The sequence below is a fragment of the Caretta caretta genome, chromosome 1 (assembly GCF_965140235.1).
Source record: "Caretta caretta isolate rCarCar2 chromosome 1, rCarCar1.hap1, whole genome shotgun sequence".
Lineage (NCBI taxonomy): Eukaryota > Metazoa > Chordata > Testudines > Cheloniidae > Caretta > Caretta caretta.
In genome coordinates this window covers 159,591,705-159,609,734 of record NC_134206.1, presented here as the reverse complement: position 1 = coordinate 159,609,734, position 18,030 = coordinate 159,591,705, and the positions used below count along the sequence as shown (strand labels likewise).

Sequence of the window (18,030 nt, the reverse complement as noted above, 5' to 3'; positions counted from 1 at the left end):
TTGAAATGACAGAGGTTAGTTTTTGTCACCTGCAGACTTGTGAATATCTTTTAAGAGAAGCACGGGACGAAGCTCATCACTGCTGTAAACAAGTGCAGTATCACTGAAGTCAGAGTGATACCAGCATTTAATTTCATAAATCTCAGATGATAGGTGGTCTAAGAAGAACATAAGAAATTATTTCACCTTTTAGCGTATCCTGTGAGTATAGCCTAGGCGAGGGGGTCTCCATTCCCCCCCACCCCACCCCCCCGAGCCCCTGCTGCCCAACATATGATAAAAACCTCCATGGCCCACCTGTGCCACAACAACTGGTTTTCTACATATAAAAGACAGGGCTGGCATTAAGGGGTACCAAGCATGGCAATTGCCTGGGGCCCCATGACACAGATGCCTCTGCGAAACTACGTTGCGCAGGCTTTGGCTTCAGCCCCATGTGGTATGGCTTTGGCTTTCTGCCTTGGGCCCCAGTGAAACTAATGCTGGCCCTGAAACCTGCTTGTGGCCAGACCCCTGGTTGAGAATCACTGGCCTAGGGCACTGATAAAAGTCAGACTCATTTAAAAAAAATTATTTTCATGGTCCACAATTATAAATGCAATATTATTTATTTGAATTGTCTTCACAAATATTTAGTTTTAATTATACAAAGAATTGGGACAAAAGTACCTTAAAAACAACAACAACAACTTTTGTGGACTGCGCTAACAAATATTTAAGCATTTTGTAACTATGAGGTTCAAAAGTTAAAACAATCTTTCAGTTTGACTGCAGTATATGTAAAAAAATTGGTCCAATTAGTCTTTTTGAATCTGAATATAATATTTAGCAAGGGATATCATTAAAAAAAATGTTACCTGTAAGTGAAGTGGAGACAGTTTCACACTGTACGACTGACATTCTGTGGTAGTAGGTGAAGTATGTGACACATGAACAATAAATTGAATGGAGTCTCCCACTACATTACAAGAAACCACCTAGCGGGGAATAAATAAAATAAATCAATTTTTCATTCAAGGAACTTTCTACCTTGATCAGTTAGAAAAATTACGAAGTTCAGAAATGCAGGAGACAAGGACACTAGACTTTCGTTTCTGGAGACCAAAGTTCAAATCCTGACTGTAGTTTAAAGCATTTACAGCCACTACCTTTCTCGAAAATTGGAGGTTTTGACACAATCAAACGCTCCAAGTAAATTCCTTGACTGTCAAACATTCTCCACACCCACAAACTTAAAAAAAAAAAAAAAAAAAAGCAAAATTTTAGTCAAAGATCACATTTTCCCATCAAAACATGATGGGACTCCATTTTTTCATATTTTGATGTAAAACTAGCCATCTTGTGAAAGTTTCACAAGACATTAAGATTTCTGGGTCACAAAATGGTCCGAATAAAATAATGAAGTCACTTTTGTGAAATTCCACAAAAGCAACGTGTCATTTTGGCACGCTGCTATCACGAAGGTGAATTTTGTTCCATCATCCTAGTTTCCCTGTTTGCGAACAAAACAAAAAGCCATCATATAATTTGGCATAATTAGCCTCCTTGACTTAAGAGATCTTTGGTTGAACCAGAAAAGGTGTTGAAATTTAGTACTGAAGTGCATTGGTAGAGTTTGGGGTGAATATTCAAAAGACAAAGCTTGTGCAGTGCCTGCCTGTCAGCAATACATCTTGCTGCTTAACCCAAGGTAGCCAGTCCATTTGCTTTTATGAACAGTAACTTTATTTATATACCTATAAATGCAAAATCTCATCCTGCCTCCTCCCCAAAGCCAATTTGGTTCAGGAATTGACTTTCTACATTCAAATAACTTGCAGTACACGTTTCACAACACAGAGGAGCCCCAGATAAAGAAAATAATTCACTAAGGAGGTAGAATCACATCAGCAATCTTAAGTGTATAGACATCACAGTCACGCTCTTATAATGCAAGTACACTAACTCAGCATGAAGTCATCAATTTCAATTTCAGCATGAAGTCATCAATTTCTGATTCAGGATTTGTTTCATAGGAACATTTTAAGTATACTATTAAAGCACACAAATAGAATTTGTTACCTACTCATCTGCTCTGCAATCAGAGCTTAAGTTTTTAAAGTAAATCAATGTATCCTCTGGAAGAATGTGGGAGAGAAAACATGACAGCTCTTAATGTCTTAACCAACATCAGAAGAGCCCTGGAAATCCACAGATATCTGCTTTATATCCACAGGTATCCGTATCCACGGCTGTGGATAGCCATGGATCATTTTTGCAGATCGGATGCGAATACAAATTTTGTATCCATGCAGGGCTCTAAACATCAGTCTCTCCTTTGATGCACTTCATCTCGAGGGCTCCATGGATCAAATCATGGAAAGGACAGGAACAGGTTTAAAAAAAAAGTTTAAGACAAACTGGTGCAACTCCTGCACACAAGCAAGGCCTAAATAAATAAATACATTCTGTCCCAATTCACATCCCAAGATGCTTACAAATTGATTGTTTACTTTGATTTAATTAGATATTAGGAAAATACTTTCTAACTGTAAGGGTAATTAAGCACTGGAAAAGGTTTCCAATGGAGGTAACTGAATCCCATCATTGGAGATTTTTAAGAACAGATTAGAAAAAATACATGTCAGGGATGGCCTAGATTCAGGGGTTCTCAGAACAATTTTTTGGTGACCTCAGAGTGTGGCCAGCAACCCTTGCTGGTGGCCGCTCTGACAATTTTTCCAAGCCCAAGCTCCATCGCCCCAGGCTAAAGCCCAGAGCCAGAGCCCAGGCCCTGAAGCCCAAAGCTTGATGGGCGCGCACACTGGACCCCCATGTGTCTGCAGAGGCGCTGCCTGGAGCCTCTGGGAGGTTGCGTGGTGCAGTGTGCTGATCCCCTGCTGGCGGTGCCAGCAAACACCAAGGCAGCCAGGAGCAACAGCTGGGTGCTGCAGGGACGGACCACTGCTTTGCCTCCCTCCACTAGGGTTGCCAATTCTGGCTGGATGTATTCCTGGAGGTTTCATCTCATGACATAATATTTAATTAAATATTAATCTTTAATTCCTGAAGACTCTAGGACAATCCTAGAGGGATGTCAACCCTACCCTCCATCTCTGCCCAGGCGGCTATTGTGGGCACAGAAAATTCCCCTGCTGGCCACCCGTGACCATGGTGGCTGCATTGGAGAAAACGCTGGTCTAGGTATACTTAGTCCTGCCTCAGGGCAGGGGGCTGGACTAGATAACCTCTCAAATTTCCCTTCCAGCCCTACATTTCTATTTTTAATGGCCTCAGGGCCAATCCATTAAGGCCTAGCCTTAACCATGAGTAAAGTCCAACCAATATTTCCCCTACAGTCCCTTTCCACCACCTCAAAAATATTCTTAAGAGGAGAAACAACAAGGAGTCTTTGTGGCACCTTAGAGACTAACAAATTTATCTGGGCATAAGCTTTCGTGGGCTTTCATCAGATGCATGGAGTGGAAAATACAGGAGCAGGTATAAATACATGAAAAGGTGGGAGGTGCCTAAGTGTGAGGTCAGTCTAATGAGACAATTCAATTAACAGTAGGATACCAAGGGAGGAAAAATAACTTTTGTAGTGGTAATGAGAGTGACCATTTCCCTCTCTTTCCCCCAAGCTCCAAAAAAGTCTGTTTTCTTGAGAATTGATTTACAATTCTTATTTTCATTACCTATTTCAACAGTTGGTTATATAGTCCATAGGGTCACTAGCACAACTCCATAATAAAAATAAATAAAAAAAACAGTTTAAAATAAACAGCAAGCCAAACAAATACACTCAATTTGCTTATCTCTCTCAGACTCAGCCCAGAAGTCCTTGGTTTCATTCTGCTTCAAACAGAAACACCATAACACTTCTTTCAAAGACTGAGAAATTTCTTTATAAAAGGTCATTCCTTCTAGGAGGTCTAATGTGTATACAGTTACCTACACAGGTAATAAAACTGTTTCCTTTATCCTAAAATGTGAAAGTCAGGCCTGCTTAGTTCTACACCCCCTGGAATGGGTGCTCCATCTTTTCATTCTGTACCTTGTCTCAATGGAATTAAAGCTAAAATAGCCAGTATTTGTATGGTGAATTTACACATTAAACAGTGTTCTTATCTTCTAGCTCTGGTTCTTTTCAGCTAACAAATCATCTTCCCTTATCCCCTGAGTTGTAATCAACAACAGTGGTTCTGAGCCACAAACTATTAAGTAAAACAAACAAAAAAACAAAACTGTTAATTTCAAGCTCCATCACAGACAAATATTTGCAGATTTGTAGTTTTAATTCAACAAGTTTAGACACTATTTTAAGGAGAATGTGTCTATATAAATAAGAGTGTCTAAACTATTTTAAGTTTTCCCTTTCACTATTCACAGAAATTTTATCTCTCATTCTGATTTTAACTTTTCCCTCAGGCTCTCCAGATAGCTAAATTAGTAGGGGAACTTGTGCCTCAGTTTCTGTTTGCTCCCTCCTACCTCTCTAGAGAGCTATAAAATTTCAGCTACTCTTTTCTCCTTGAAGAAGTGGCAACATGCAGTTAAATAAATAAAATAAAGAGGTTTAGGGTTATTTTAGTTCATATTTTTGTTTTATTTCAATTAAATTCACTTGTTATGTACTGGTACTATATAAACTCACACTCTTCACACATTGTTCTAAATGTTTCCCACTCCTCCGACATTCTTTTCTTCTTACCCCCTCTAAACGAGTGGGTCATAGCCCATAATGAAATGGATTTTTAAGTGGTAAATTCTTATCTTCCCAGTAGCAATATATTTAGGGTTTTTAAAGATGGCTGGCTATACGTATTTATTAAAACTCTCAGTGCAGCGATAACATTGGCTGGCCTTTTCTTTGAAAGAAAAGAAACAGGTGCTACTATATAACACAATTTTATTCCCAGATAAATAGCTTAATGAAGGTTGAGGGCATATCAGTAATTTAGGAATAAAAATCCTTATAAGAAAAAACACACCACTGGAAAGCCAGAAAATTAAAGTTAAGGTTAAATTTACAATAAACCAGTGTTTGAAGGTATACCAATTTATTCTTAGGTACCCAAACTATCTTAACTCTGCACCCAGAGTAGTGACCGGAGAAAGACAGGACTCTCTTCTTCATCCACAACAGTTTCATCTCATCAGGGACCATACAAACCATTTTTACCTTTAAAACTTGCTAATATGTATTCTCAGCCTAAAACTTTCAATGTAGAGAACTTACTTCTTTTCTTAAAATTGTCTTAGCATCTGACTGGTGAGAAAAGGGAGACATCCAGGAGATTCACAGGAGTAGAACTATGCTTTGGTTATAAATGCTTGAGGCTTGCCAAGGGGTTAATGCCTACAAGGCTTTTGTCATCCTGTAACAGGGTGGGACTCACAACCGTGGCGCCTCCTGCTGGCCCTCCTGGGTATTAGCTCTCCATGGTCTGCCTTCAGCTAGCGGGATCATGCCTGCAGTCACTGCTGTCTCCACTCTTTGGACCCACGTTGCTCCCTGTACCATAGCGTCCTCTTTTGGGCACAATCCTCCGGCTGTATCTCCCCACTTCCGGGGGACCAGCAGTCCTTAGTCCCACCACATGCCTCAGTGGCCAACTGCAGACCAAGGTCCAGCCCCTTGCCTCAGGGGCAAACGGCAATCTGGATACCGGACGCTCTTCTCATTGGCAAGTGAACCAGGCCTGCCCGCTACTCTGGGTCCCGACCCAGGGACCCTATAGTCAGCAGCCATCTACTGCCCTCCTCCAACCTGCTGCCTATTTTCCCTGGGCCACTTCCCCCGTAGCCCTAGCACCCTCTCAGCCCTTATTGCTAGGCCCCAGCCTGGCAGTGGTCAGCCAGCGGCTCACCATCACACTCTGCTGCCTCTGCTCAGCACTGCTCTATCTATGGCACTTCTTCAGGCAGCCAGCCAGTCCTCCCCCCTTGCCTTCCAGGGAGAAACTCCTTTCTGCTCTGCTGAGCCGCCCTTTATATATGGCCCCCGCCAGCCCTGATTGGCTGCTCCAGCAAGCCTTCCTTCCTTCCTATTGGTGGGCTCAATAAGCCTTTTCCTGATTAGTGGTTTCTGCGCAGCCTCCCTGGTGCTGCTTTTAACCCCTTCTTCTCCCTGTGTGGGGCAGCTGCCCCACCACACATCCTCAATGCAAGGGATGCCCTCTCAAAGAAAGGTGTTGAAAAATCTCATCCAAACATTCCCAGCTGACCTTTGCCAGGGAGAATCCAACTCACAGCTAATAACCCAGAGCTCACCCAGCAGCTTACTGAATGACACAAACAGACAAACAAGCAGAGAAGTCTCTGCATTTGTCTCCCCCTTCTAACTCAGGCCCACCTCTGCTATTCCAGAGGCAGATTTTAGTCTGGATTAGAGCAAGGTTGTTGGCAAAATAATTAGAAGACATCCCAGAGCGTGGCATAGTCAACCTTACTGATTAAGGACAACACAAATTAATCAGGCTGTTCACTGCCCAAAACAGTTCTGTTGATCAGGACTTTGTGGATATTCTGGCAAAAGAAAATAAGCCTCTCTTTGGTTCTTACGCACCCACAACATAGGGTTTTCAAGACTGTTTATGCTATAACCATATCAGATTTGGCACAAGACCCATGACTGGAATTCTAGCCATCTTCCCTCTCACATGCAAAAGTCTTCTATCATGGAAACTTGTGAGGACAAAGTGTGGGGTAGAGGGGTTTAGGGCCGTACTATCAATAGTCATAGACCATGGAATATAAAGTCCTACCAAGCTTCAGTGCCATGTTGATTGAAGAGCATCTAGTCTAAGTTGTCAAACTGATCACTTCTTTAAGTCACAGAAGGTTAACGATTAAAAATAGATTCTTCACTCTAAAGAAAGTGCTTCCCACACTCAAAATGAGAAACCAATTCACTGCAGGGATTTGATCTCCACTCCTCACCATCAGAAATCCTAGCCCAAGGATTCTGCGCATGGCCCAACTGTACTAGTAGAGGCAGAAGACACCTGGGACAGTCTCACGGTAGACAAGAGAGCCTAAGCTAATTCAGAGGAATCACAGTCTCCGTGGAAATTTACACAACTTTGTTCAATCAACACTGACTGGTGTAATACTATCACAGAGCAAAAATCAGTCCGCTCCACCAGGGATTCTTCTGTGCAGCAAGTAATCTATATACCAATGCCAGTTTTTACACCAACTCAGGACTGTTACACTCTAGATTAACACACTATTTAATCAAGCTTTGGAGCTGAGGGAGATTTATTAGATTCAGATGTAACCAAAACAGCCATACAATCTCTCCAAACTTATGCTCAATTAAGAACCTAATAGAAAGCCTCCAGGTTAACATGAGCCTAGAAGTTTCAGAGTAGCAGCCGTGTTAGTCTGTATCCGCAAAAGGAACAGGAGTACTTGTGGCAAAACCTTAGAGACTAACAAATGTATTTGAGCATAACCTTTCATGGGCTACAGCCCACTTCATCGGATGCATAGAAGGGAACATATAGTAAGATTTTTTACACATATATATACACACACAAGTTGGAAGTTACCATACAAACTGAGAGAGGCTAATTAGTTAAGAGGAGCTATTATTAGCAGGAGAAAAAAAAACATTCGTAGTGATAATCGAGATGGCCCATTTAGACGGGTGACAAGAAGGTGTGAGAATACTTAAACTTAAGGAAATAGATTCAATATGTATAATGACCCAGCCATGCCCAGTCTCTATTTAAACCCAAGTTAATGGCATCTACTTTGCATATTAATTCAAGCTCAGCAGTTTCTCGTTGGAGTCTGTTTTTGAAGCTTTTCTGTTGCAAAATTGTCACCCTTAAATCTTTTACTGAGTGGCCAGAGAGGCTGAAATGTTCTCCTACCGGTTTTTGAATGTTATGATTCCTGATGTCAGATTTGTGTCCATTTATTCTTTTGCATAGAGACTGTCCAGTTTAGCCAATGTACATGGCAGAGGGGCAATGTACAAGGCACATGATGGCATATCTCACACTGGTAGATGTGCAGGTGAACGAGCCCCTGATGGCATGGCTAATGTGATTAGACACTATGGTGGTGTCACTTGAATAAATATGTGGACAGAGTTGGCCTTGTTGCAAGGATAGGTTCCTGGGTTAGTGTTTTTGTTGTGTGGTTGCTGGTGAGTATTTGCTTCAGGTTGGGGGGGCTGTCTCCCACGATCTGTGAGAGTGAGGGATCATTTTTCAAGATAGATCGTAAAATCTTTGATGATGCACTGGAGAGGTTTTAGTTGGGGGCTGAAGGTGACGGCTAGTGGTGTTCTGTTATTTTCTTTGTTGGGCCTGTCCTGTAGTAGGTGATTTCTGGGTACTCTTCTGGCTCTGTCAATCTGTTTTTTCACTTCAGCAGGTGGGTATTGTAGTTGTAAGAATGCTTGATAGAGATCTGGTAGGTGTTTGTCTCTGTCTGAGGGGTTGGACCAAATGCGGTTGTATTTTAGAGATTGGCTGTAGACAATGGATTATGTGGTGTGGTCAGGGTGACAGCTGGAGACATGTAGGTAGGAACAGAGGTCAGGAGGTTTCCGGTATAGGGTGGTGTTTATGTGACCATCGCTTATTAGTACAGTAGTGTCCAGGAAATGGACCGCTTGTGTGGATTGGTCTAGGCTGAAGTTGATGGTGGGATGGAAATTGTTGAAATCATGGTGGAATTCCTCAAGGGCTTCTTTTCCATGGGTCCAGATGATGATGATGTCATCAATATAGCGCAAGTAGAGTAGGGGCATTAGGGCATGAGAGCTGAGGAAGCGTTGTTCTAAGTCAGCCATAAAAACGTTAGCATACTGTGGGGCCATGCGGGTACCCATAGCAGTGCCGCTGATTTGAAGGTATACATTGTCCCCAAATGTGAAATAGTTGTGGGTAAGGACAAAGTCACAAAGGTCAGCCACCAGGTTTGCTGTGACATTATCAGGGATACTGTTCCTGATGGCTTGTAGTCCATCTTTGTGTGGAATGTTGGTGTAGAGGGCTTCTACATCCATAGTGGCCAGGAGGGTGTTTTCTAGACACCGATGGATTGTAGTTTCCTCAGGAAGTCAGTTTTGTCTCGAAGATAGCTGGAAGTGCTGGTAGCGTAGGGCCTGAGGAGAAAGTCTACATTGACAGCAGGATTGTCTGGCTGAGTGCCAATGCCTGAGATGATGGGGGCGTCCAGGATTCCCAGGTTTATGGATCTTGGGAAGCAGATAGAATACCCCGGTCGGTTTCATCCAGCCAGATCTCAGAAATACAAAAAATCAGAGACCTCATCCAAGGACATGCCTGGGTTAACCTTATTAGGCAGTGACCTTCAATAAGCAGTGTGAATCACAGATCATGTTTCTTTCCTGCCAGTAATCTGGAGTCTCTACTCAGGAGTTCAGAGTAAGAAGATGGGATGGATCTGAAACACCTCAAGTGTGTTTTAAAACTAACGGATTGTCTTTTGCATTACTGGTCTTTACCTGCTCCTTATCTCTCTTTGTCAGCTCCAAAAGGGATTGAAAGTCTCCAACCCCTACAATGGTGCTACCCTATGCCACCAGCTCTTGGCAACATTGCTCAACTCTCCCAGGCAACCTACAGAAGCGGCACAGTTGCAATGGCAGAGTAGCTGAATAAGGCCCTCAAGGGCAGGCTGCAAAGCCCAGCTGAAAAAAATCACATGGCTGATTAGCCCACTAAATGAAGCTTTCCTTTCTCTAAACCACTTCCTCTCCCCCTCACCCCCGGCGGAATTTTTAGGGTATGAAGAATATGTCAAGCAGGCAATGTCAAGGAGGAAAAGGAGGGAGACTTTTGGTTGTAGCTTATAACCAACTAAATAGATTTCAAAACTTGCTCTTGCCTAGGCCAAATCCTTATGTGCCAAGTTCCAGACAAGAGGAAAAAAACCAAAAGCAAACCACAAAACTTTTACTGTCAAGCAAAAAGCCTTCTGGAAACAGGTGATGGAAATGCTGACCAAGTAAAGCAAAGCAATGCAAGTATTTCTTAAAAAAAAAAAAAAAAAAATCACTTCATTCTATACATTTAGGCCCTGTCCAAACTATATTTTTTAATTGATTTTGTAACTGGTTAGAGCCTTGGTCACCTTAACTTGCAACAAGTCACATGGTTCAGTCTGCATCCACACAGCCATTTTTCTGCCATTACAACCATGTTTGCCCACATGTTTGCTTCCTGGAAAATGCACCCATTTCTTAGATTTTAACTCTTCAAGGAAGGAACGAAGTGTGTTGGGTTATGTTTGCACAGTGCCTGGCATAATGGGGCCCCTATCCTAAGTGGGATCTCTGAGATCTACTGCAAAAATAAAAACAACAACATTCTGGCCAGATATCCACTAATAGCTCAGTAGGAGATATAGTGCCCTGGTAGACTTGTTCACAGAGTAGAACCAGCATCATATGTACTAATGCACTCAGGTATGTCCTACTGCAGAGAGAGCTGAGAGGAAGGAGGACTAATCACACAGAGGAGAAACCATGGGGTTCTTTTTTGTGTTGAGTGTGTTTATGCATAATATTATACATACATGTATTTACTTTACTGTCATTTTGTCCTTTCACTCTAATTCCTCTGTTGCATCCACTGTTGAGTTGTCATAATCCTAGTTGTGAGCTCTGAGGAAGGGACTGGTTTTGGTTTTTTTTAAATTAGGTTTGTAAAGCACATGGCATAATGGAGCCCAGATCCTTGGCTGAGGCCTCTGGATGATCTTTTAATACCATCATAAATATAAGGGCAACCAGTTTGGCACAAGAAGACAGCCATGTGCCAGACATTCCTCTGGCAAAATACTCTTGGCTGCCACAGCGTTGATAACGTGGGGCCTGGTCACACACCAAATTTAGAACCACCGATGCTAATAACTAGTTACAAACTCAAGTTGAAAGTTGCAATGTGGACAGGGCCTAAAAAAACGTTTCAGTTATGTATTATAGAATTTCCCATTCTAATTTAATGTATTTGTATGGACAGACCAGTTCCAAGAACAGAACAATACAAAAGAGCTACTTATTTCTCCATGGATTTACTATCAATGCTCTTTGGATTTTCAATTAATGTCCTACAAGGAAACTACCAGAGTTTGCTAGAAAAAAAAAAACCCGTGCATTTAAAAAGGGAGAGAAAGTACCTATCAAAGGGCTCCTTCTTTAATTTACAATTATTGTGCATAGAGGCAAAAGATATTTGAATTTCATGCAGGGTGTGTTTTAAGACAAGAAGAGTAAAGAAATTCATAGATAAGGTTGAAGTCATTTCCATAAAAACCTGCCTATATGATTAAGACAGCATTCAACCCAGTCTTGTCTGTAGCTGACTTTTTCGCCAAAATGTTTCTCACTGGAAAATGTAGATCTGTCAACACCAAAACTTATCAGTCTCAACTGAGCTTCCATCAGAAAGGTTTTTAGATCCAGGAGGTTTTCGTTTGGGGTATTTTTGGGGGGTGGGGGGAAGAGAAGGAGGAGAAGGAGAAAAGGAGGGAAATGGAAGAGACCCAGATGAATGCCTAAATGGGATATGGGAGACCCAGGTTCTAGAGCAGGTACATCCCATGGGAGTGCCCTAATCACCAGGCTATTGACTTTTCTGGTCTGGCTGGTTCTCCCTCCCCCTCCCCAAAATCCCGCAATCTCCATTTTATGTTTGTTCCACAAAAAAATATTTATATAGATTCAGAGATTAAGGCCAGAAGGGTCTACCATAATCATCTAGTCTGACCTCCTGTATAAAACAGGCCACAGAGCTTCCCTGATTGAATTAATTCCTGCTTGCACTAAAACATCTCTTAGAAAAAAACATCAATCTTGATTTAAAAGTTTAAAAAAGGTCTCACTTTGGTTCTGATGCAGAACAAAAAACAAATGTTGAAACTTCAAACCTTTTTGCAAAATGCAATTGTTGTTTTCTTGCAACCCCTAGTCCTATCCATATAGGTAAACCTATTTCAACCTATGTTTCTAAATCATGCTACATTAATCATGCTACATCATCAGTGAGGTCCAACACCACAGCATGATTCTGTAAGTCTTGGTCCCATCTACACAGGCAAGACCAAAGCAGATTTTAACCTCTTGGGAATACTACCATGTTGTAAGTGAGTCACCCAGCACAGCAGTTTTCCCTAGTACAGACAGGGCCTTGCTCACCCTGTTTTGCTTAGGCATTGAAGATCACATGAAATGTAAGGCCATCTACTACAGTAGATCCCTACTAATCATCTCTCTCTCAGACACACACACCTGCCCCCAGTTCTCAAAGTATTAACAGCAGAGCGTAATACTAAAAATATTATGATGTATCTTAAGTATTTGAAATTAGACTACAGTTGTCAGAGGAAGTGAGGAGGTATACATTTTGCAATGCACTATTTGTTCACTTGCTAATTTTTAAAGTCAGAAACTTGTAATGGGTCTCCCAGGCATTAGTGCAAGTCAATGACATTCTGTTAGACATACACATTTTAAAGTCCATGTTAACACATACACAGTAATATATTTCATTTGTACAAGGGGGCCACATTTCAGTTGACATGGCAACCTTAACTTTAAATAGCAAAGGATCTGATCCAGTGGTGGCCCAAAGCAGTCATAATACTGGCAGATCCAGCCTCTATAGGATTCCCCCCGTGTTGGGGAATCTAATGTGAAGCCAACATAATAACAACATTATAGCATCCTAGCCCCAACTGCTGGAGAAAAAGGAGATGTTGGAGGGCATCTTGACATCCTGGGAGTTAAGACTCCCCTAACTTACTTTGTGGACTGGCTCAGTCATCAGCTAGCCTCAGGATTAGGGGTGTACAAACACTCAGGTCTTACTCTGAATGCAGCTCTGCCATATCAAATGATCTGGGCCCTTCCCTTCCACTCAACTAAGAGTTTATTATTAAAAAACAAACAAACAAACAAACAAAAACAAACCTACAATCGGGGAACCTAAAGCTAGACTACTCTGACATATGTGCATAGTTCACAGGACTAATAGGAACAGAAAATTAATAAGAGAGTGGGTGCTTAGTACCTGTGAGAATCAGGCCATTTTGTGTCAGGGGCCTAACTGTAGGCACTTAAATTTGAAAACTTAGTCATTAGCCTCTACAATTTTGTCCAAATTATGCCACCCCATGCAACTTCCACTGAAGTCAGTAGAGTTGTGCTTGTGCATCTCATGGAAAGAATGTACATATTCCAATGGCCACATTCGGTCTTGTTTTAATGTTGTGTGCTTCCTTAAGGAAAAAAAAAAAAAAAAAAAGTGTTCATATGCTAGTTCTCACTTAATACCTACTTAGGGTGACTTTCCGGACCCATTAAAGACCAGGACAAAATTCCCATTGAATTCAACGGGGCCAAGATTTCACCCTTAGACTTTGTACCTACTTGCCCTATTCTTATCTGGTTGCAGTTAAGTAAAACTTTTAATCAACAAAACAGAAGTGAGTAAGAGCCGGTTAGAAGTACTTTATTCTCCAGAATGTTCCTTTCCTTCCCCACCCTAAGCAGACTAACAGTAATGAGAGGGGGAAATAATGGGAAAACAACATTTGGCCATGTGACCTTGACAGATGCATAAAACTAAGAAGCAGCTCAATTTTGTGGTCAATTGCTAGCAGCCCTGAAACACACTCTGAAACTTATAATTGGCTCATATAAGCATGCACAGGGTTTACAACAGTCCATAACTCAGAAAGTCCATTGCCAAGCTTAGTATTTTAAAAAGGAGTAACGATTTTAATCTATTAAGAGAAAACAAAGTTTACCTTCTCTTGGGCTGACTTTACAACACTTACAACCCGTCTAACTGCTAGCTCCAGTGGCTGAGGAGTTGTGTCTTCTTCAAATGTAAGCAACAATGAATCCTACGAAACAAGTAAAACGTTTTAATTAAATTATTTTCACTTGAAAATAATAGAGACACTGTCATTAAAGTTTTTGAAACCATCAGATAGTGTGAGTTTTCATATATAAAATTGCAGGGATTTTTAATCTTATCCACTATGCTCCACTACATAATGCAAGGAACGTCCTGGAAAACTTGTGCTGAATTTCACTCTCATAAGGCCTGATCCTGACTCATCTTGACAGCAATGGGAGGTGAGGGCACTCAGCATATTGCAGGTAGTTCTACTGAATTCAATGAAGCTACTCTCATGAGTAAGGTTCTCTCACAGCTACCATAATATAAATATTTAAAAATAATAGTAACAACTGTTTTCAGGATTCAGCCTAATAACACGAATACTATTCTACAGCACGTTATACGGCTGGCTGCATGATCTATCCCAAAATGAAGAGATCTTTCAAACAATTGTTTGAAAGATCTTTAAACACACAACAATATTTCTGCAAAGTATTAAAAATAAAAAACACCCCACGCCTACAAAACTGACCAGAACCTAGGAAGAAGAATATGATGTAAACGTAACACACACAAAGAGGGGGAGAGAGAGACCCCTAAAATCCACTGCTTTGTGAAGTCATGTTTTCAGAAACAACAGTAATTACATTTTATTCATGCTGTGTGTGCTCATTGGCTGCTGCTGCTGCATTAACAGACTGCCCAGGTTAAGTTTTGCTTTGGTATAAAAGAGTACACATGGAGGAATTTCATTAGTGTTGTGATGCTGACTGAGCGTTTGGGAACCTAGCTGAGGTGTCAGGCAGCGAATTCATCAAAAGAAAAGGCTACAGAGGCTCTTTTGGGGAGGGGGTGTGAGTGAGAGAGAGAATGTTGTTTTCTGTATCTGTCTGCCTACAGTGTGATGTTAATTTCTGTCTCCTGGAACCTGTCCCCAATTCATTACAATTCTTAAAACATTTATTTTTGCCGAACTCTGTCCTTCATCTATCATAACACCCATAATTTCCTCACACATCACTGGTATTTTAAGAGGACAATCAAAGGTATTTCCAGTCAACCTTCCCCATTTACAATAATGCCTGGAGAATTTTAAATTTCATACACACATACGGGTTGCTTAGAAATAATAGATTGCTAACAAAAGAACACTGGCTTGAGGAGATGGTGCTGAAAAATACACATAAAAATCTACTCTCGGAAACATAACATTTCCCAGATGGTTAGAATTGGGTATTTCCATTGACACAGCAAAGTTTCAATTTCAGTCCAGGAAATTACAGTAGGTTGTTGTGGCCCGACCTACCCTTGCATCCTCCCTTCAGATCCAGAGTTTTGTTTTTTAATACTATATATAAAGTTTTACATCCTTTACACAAAGATACTGGGACTAGAAAGGTAGGTCAAATATTGTGCATGCCAATTCAGACAATTTTTTTTAAGTTTCACATAAAATCCAAACATAAGTTGCATGACTGACACAAGGTTGAACATTATCTTATTTTACTCTATTCTGCTCCACTCTACAAGACTGAGATCTGCCAGACAAACAAAAATAAGTTAAACAGAAGTAAACATCAAAAATCTGAAATGTGTTCAAAAACCATAAATGAGAGGGGCTGGAATTGACCAGTTTTGAGAGTTCTATACAAGGGGAAAAAAGTCTGGCTCATGATTATGCTCAAATAAATTTGTTAGTCTCTAAGGTGCCACAAGTACTCCTTTTCTTTTGGCTCATGATTGACATTAGAGTCACGTGACAAGTCAGGAAGTTTCTACTATTTACCTCAGAGGTACAGGACAATGTTATCAATTGCATATGCAGAGTCTATCTTGATTGGTTGAGAGGTCAGCAACACCCTCTCTCCTGCACTTCTAGCCATCTCCCTTCTATATATTTTTTTTAAAGGAAATAGTGGCTAGAACAGGAAAATTTCTAGATTTCACTGGTAAAGATATTCTGAATAAGTGTCCCCATACATATATTTACTTCTTGTTTTGGCAAACATGGTAAATAGTGGGCAGGGCAAAGCAGGAGTCAAATAATGACATTCACTGCAACATAATCAAATCAGGTAAACATTATATATGTTTTTATTAACAAATGTTTCTACAGTTAGCGTTTTTCATAGTCCCAAAAAGACTTGATTCATGGTTAGCAAACATAAGAATAAAACCAGAGTCTGGTGAAGTTCTAGCATTTTATTGGGATAGACAACACTTATTTAGCTTTCGTGGCAGACTCCGCAACCACAAGAGTGCTCTGCAGGGGAGATGCAAGCCTTTGGGTCAGATTCTACTTTCACTTACACCAGCGTACATCCAGTTCACTGATGCTTTATACTCCTGATTTGTACAGATGTAATGGAAAGCAAAATTTGGCTCTTGCATTTCCAAATTCATATGTATTTACCAAAATAGATTTGCCTTTTTAATGGAATGACAGTTTAATAAAGTGGAAGGAATCGTACTGATTTGGTAGGAAGTGGGAAGAAAGAGATTTTAGTTTAAAGCTTCCAGAAGGCAACTATGAGGAACAGTGAGTATTGTAAAACGTCAACATTTGGAAGGGAAAAATAACTTGATAATGTCCTTACACTGTAATCTTAAAAATCTGAGGCTCGGTTTTCAAAATTACTCTCTAGGACTTTAACCTACACAAAAGTGCAGAAACAAAAGCCACAACAGTATTTGAAAGTCTACATATAGGATCCTTTTGGAATAAGAGTTATAAAGCCATTTCCCCACCCCCTTTGCACCAGGTTCACTTCGATTTGAAAGTGATCAACAGGGTTACAGTCCCATGAAACAGATCTCCATTCAAAACCATGCGATCTCAAGGAACACATACTTGCAATAAGTGCAGGTGCCCACATTATGGTATCACAGACGATCGCCACGTCGTTTTCAGTGCAAGATTTTCACGATTATTTTTCCCCCCCAGTATAGACGGCCACTTACCCCTCTCACTTTGGCTTCTGCATTCAGGGCTGTTATCCAAGCTTTCTGCCACTGGGTCCTCCAGCTGTTCAGAGACAGCACCCAGGCCAACAGGGTGTCATTTCCCTGCAGAAGTTCATCCGACGACGGCGGTTCCCTCCGGCTGTTCCGCAGAGCCACCAGAGCATATTGCACCAGGTAGATGGCCAGAGTGACCAGGGCAGCCACAAACAGAGTGACCAGGGTAAACCACTGCATCTCGTCCACCCAATACGCCGGCCAAGCCATGACTGCACGGAACCGGCCAGCTGCCCCTCTCTCCGCCCGTACGGGCTCCCCGTGCCAGGGTCCCGCCCCGCGCCGCGCCGCGCCGGGGGAGAGACGCTCAAGGCATTTGCTTCTCCCGCGCGACCGCAGCCCGCCCGCTGAGAGCCCCGCGCCGCGGCGGGGACGCGGCTCGCCCTTCGCAGTGCAGCGGCAGGCGCTGGCTGGCGCAAAGTCCGGCCCGAGGACGCGCCCGGGCAGCGCAAGCCGGGAAGACCCCGCCCCGCAGCCCCGAGCGGAGGGAAACGGCCGCCAGGCCCGGCCCGCGTAGGCGACGCCCGCAGGGGCCACTAGGGTCCCGCGCCCCGCTGAGGCCCAGGGGCCCCTGGCCGGCAGCCTGCGCCGCTGCGTCCTCTGCGCGCTGCCCAGCCCAGGCCGCGCGGGGCCGGGAGCCTTGCAAGGGCCGGGCCGGGCGGGCACCGCCGTCGCATGGCGCCGCGGCCTCTCCGGCGGGCGGGGCGGGCGCTGGGCAGGACCAGAGCCCCGCGCGCCGAGCCGAGCCGCTCCGCCCCCGCTTCAACCTGGAGCCGGTGGCCGCTGCCGCCGCCCCTTCCCCGCCTGCGCCCCCTCACAGCCACCGGCTCCTTCGTCCTTAAAGGCGCCGCAGCCCCCGCCTGCGCCCTGCCTTTGCAAACCCACAGGCGCATCGCCAGCCCAGCCAGGAGCCGCAGCCTCCCAGGCGCTTGGGGTGACAGGGTAGGAAATGGGGGGGCGGGACGGGACGGGACGTGGGGGGGGGGCTTCGGAGGGGCGGCGAAGTGCGCGGCGATGGGCTGCCGTGGTGTCGTTCGTGCAGATGGGTAACAGAGATGTCCCTCCTGTGAGGTGAATGCCGCAGACATGGAAGTGCAGTGAAGTCACCGCGTTCATTGCTTTCTTCGTGCAGCCC

General features: G+C 42.9%; 1 protein-coding gene across 2 annotated transcripts in view; it reads right to left on the bottom strand.

Moving 5' to 3' along the window:
• The window catches only part of C2CD2 (C2 calcium dependent domain containing 2), a 54,099-nt gene extending 36,497 nt beyond the window's left edge, over nucleotides 1-17,602 (bottom strand). The window contains exons 1-3 of one of the 2 annotated variants that reach the window (XR_012670044.1): nucleotides 16,839-17,602; nucleotides 13,780-13,878; nucleotides 858-977 (exon numbers count right to left, since the gene is read on the bottom strand). Coding sequence is in view for 1 of the 2 variants with exons in the window: in XM_048865980.2 (XP_048721937.1) it covers nucleotides 858-977; nucleotides 13,780-13,878; nucleotides 16,839-17,105 (486 nt within the window). In the remaining variant the exon portion in view is untranslated. The remainder of the gene's footprint in view (nucleotides 1-857; nucleotides 978-13,779; nucleotides 13,879-16,838) is intronic. The other variant, XM_048865980.2, reaches the window with a different exon arrangement.
• Between the last annotated feature and the right edge of the window lie 428 nt (nucleotides 17,603-18,030).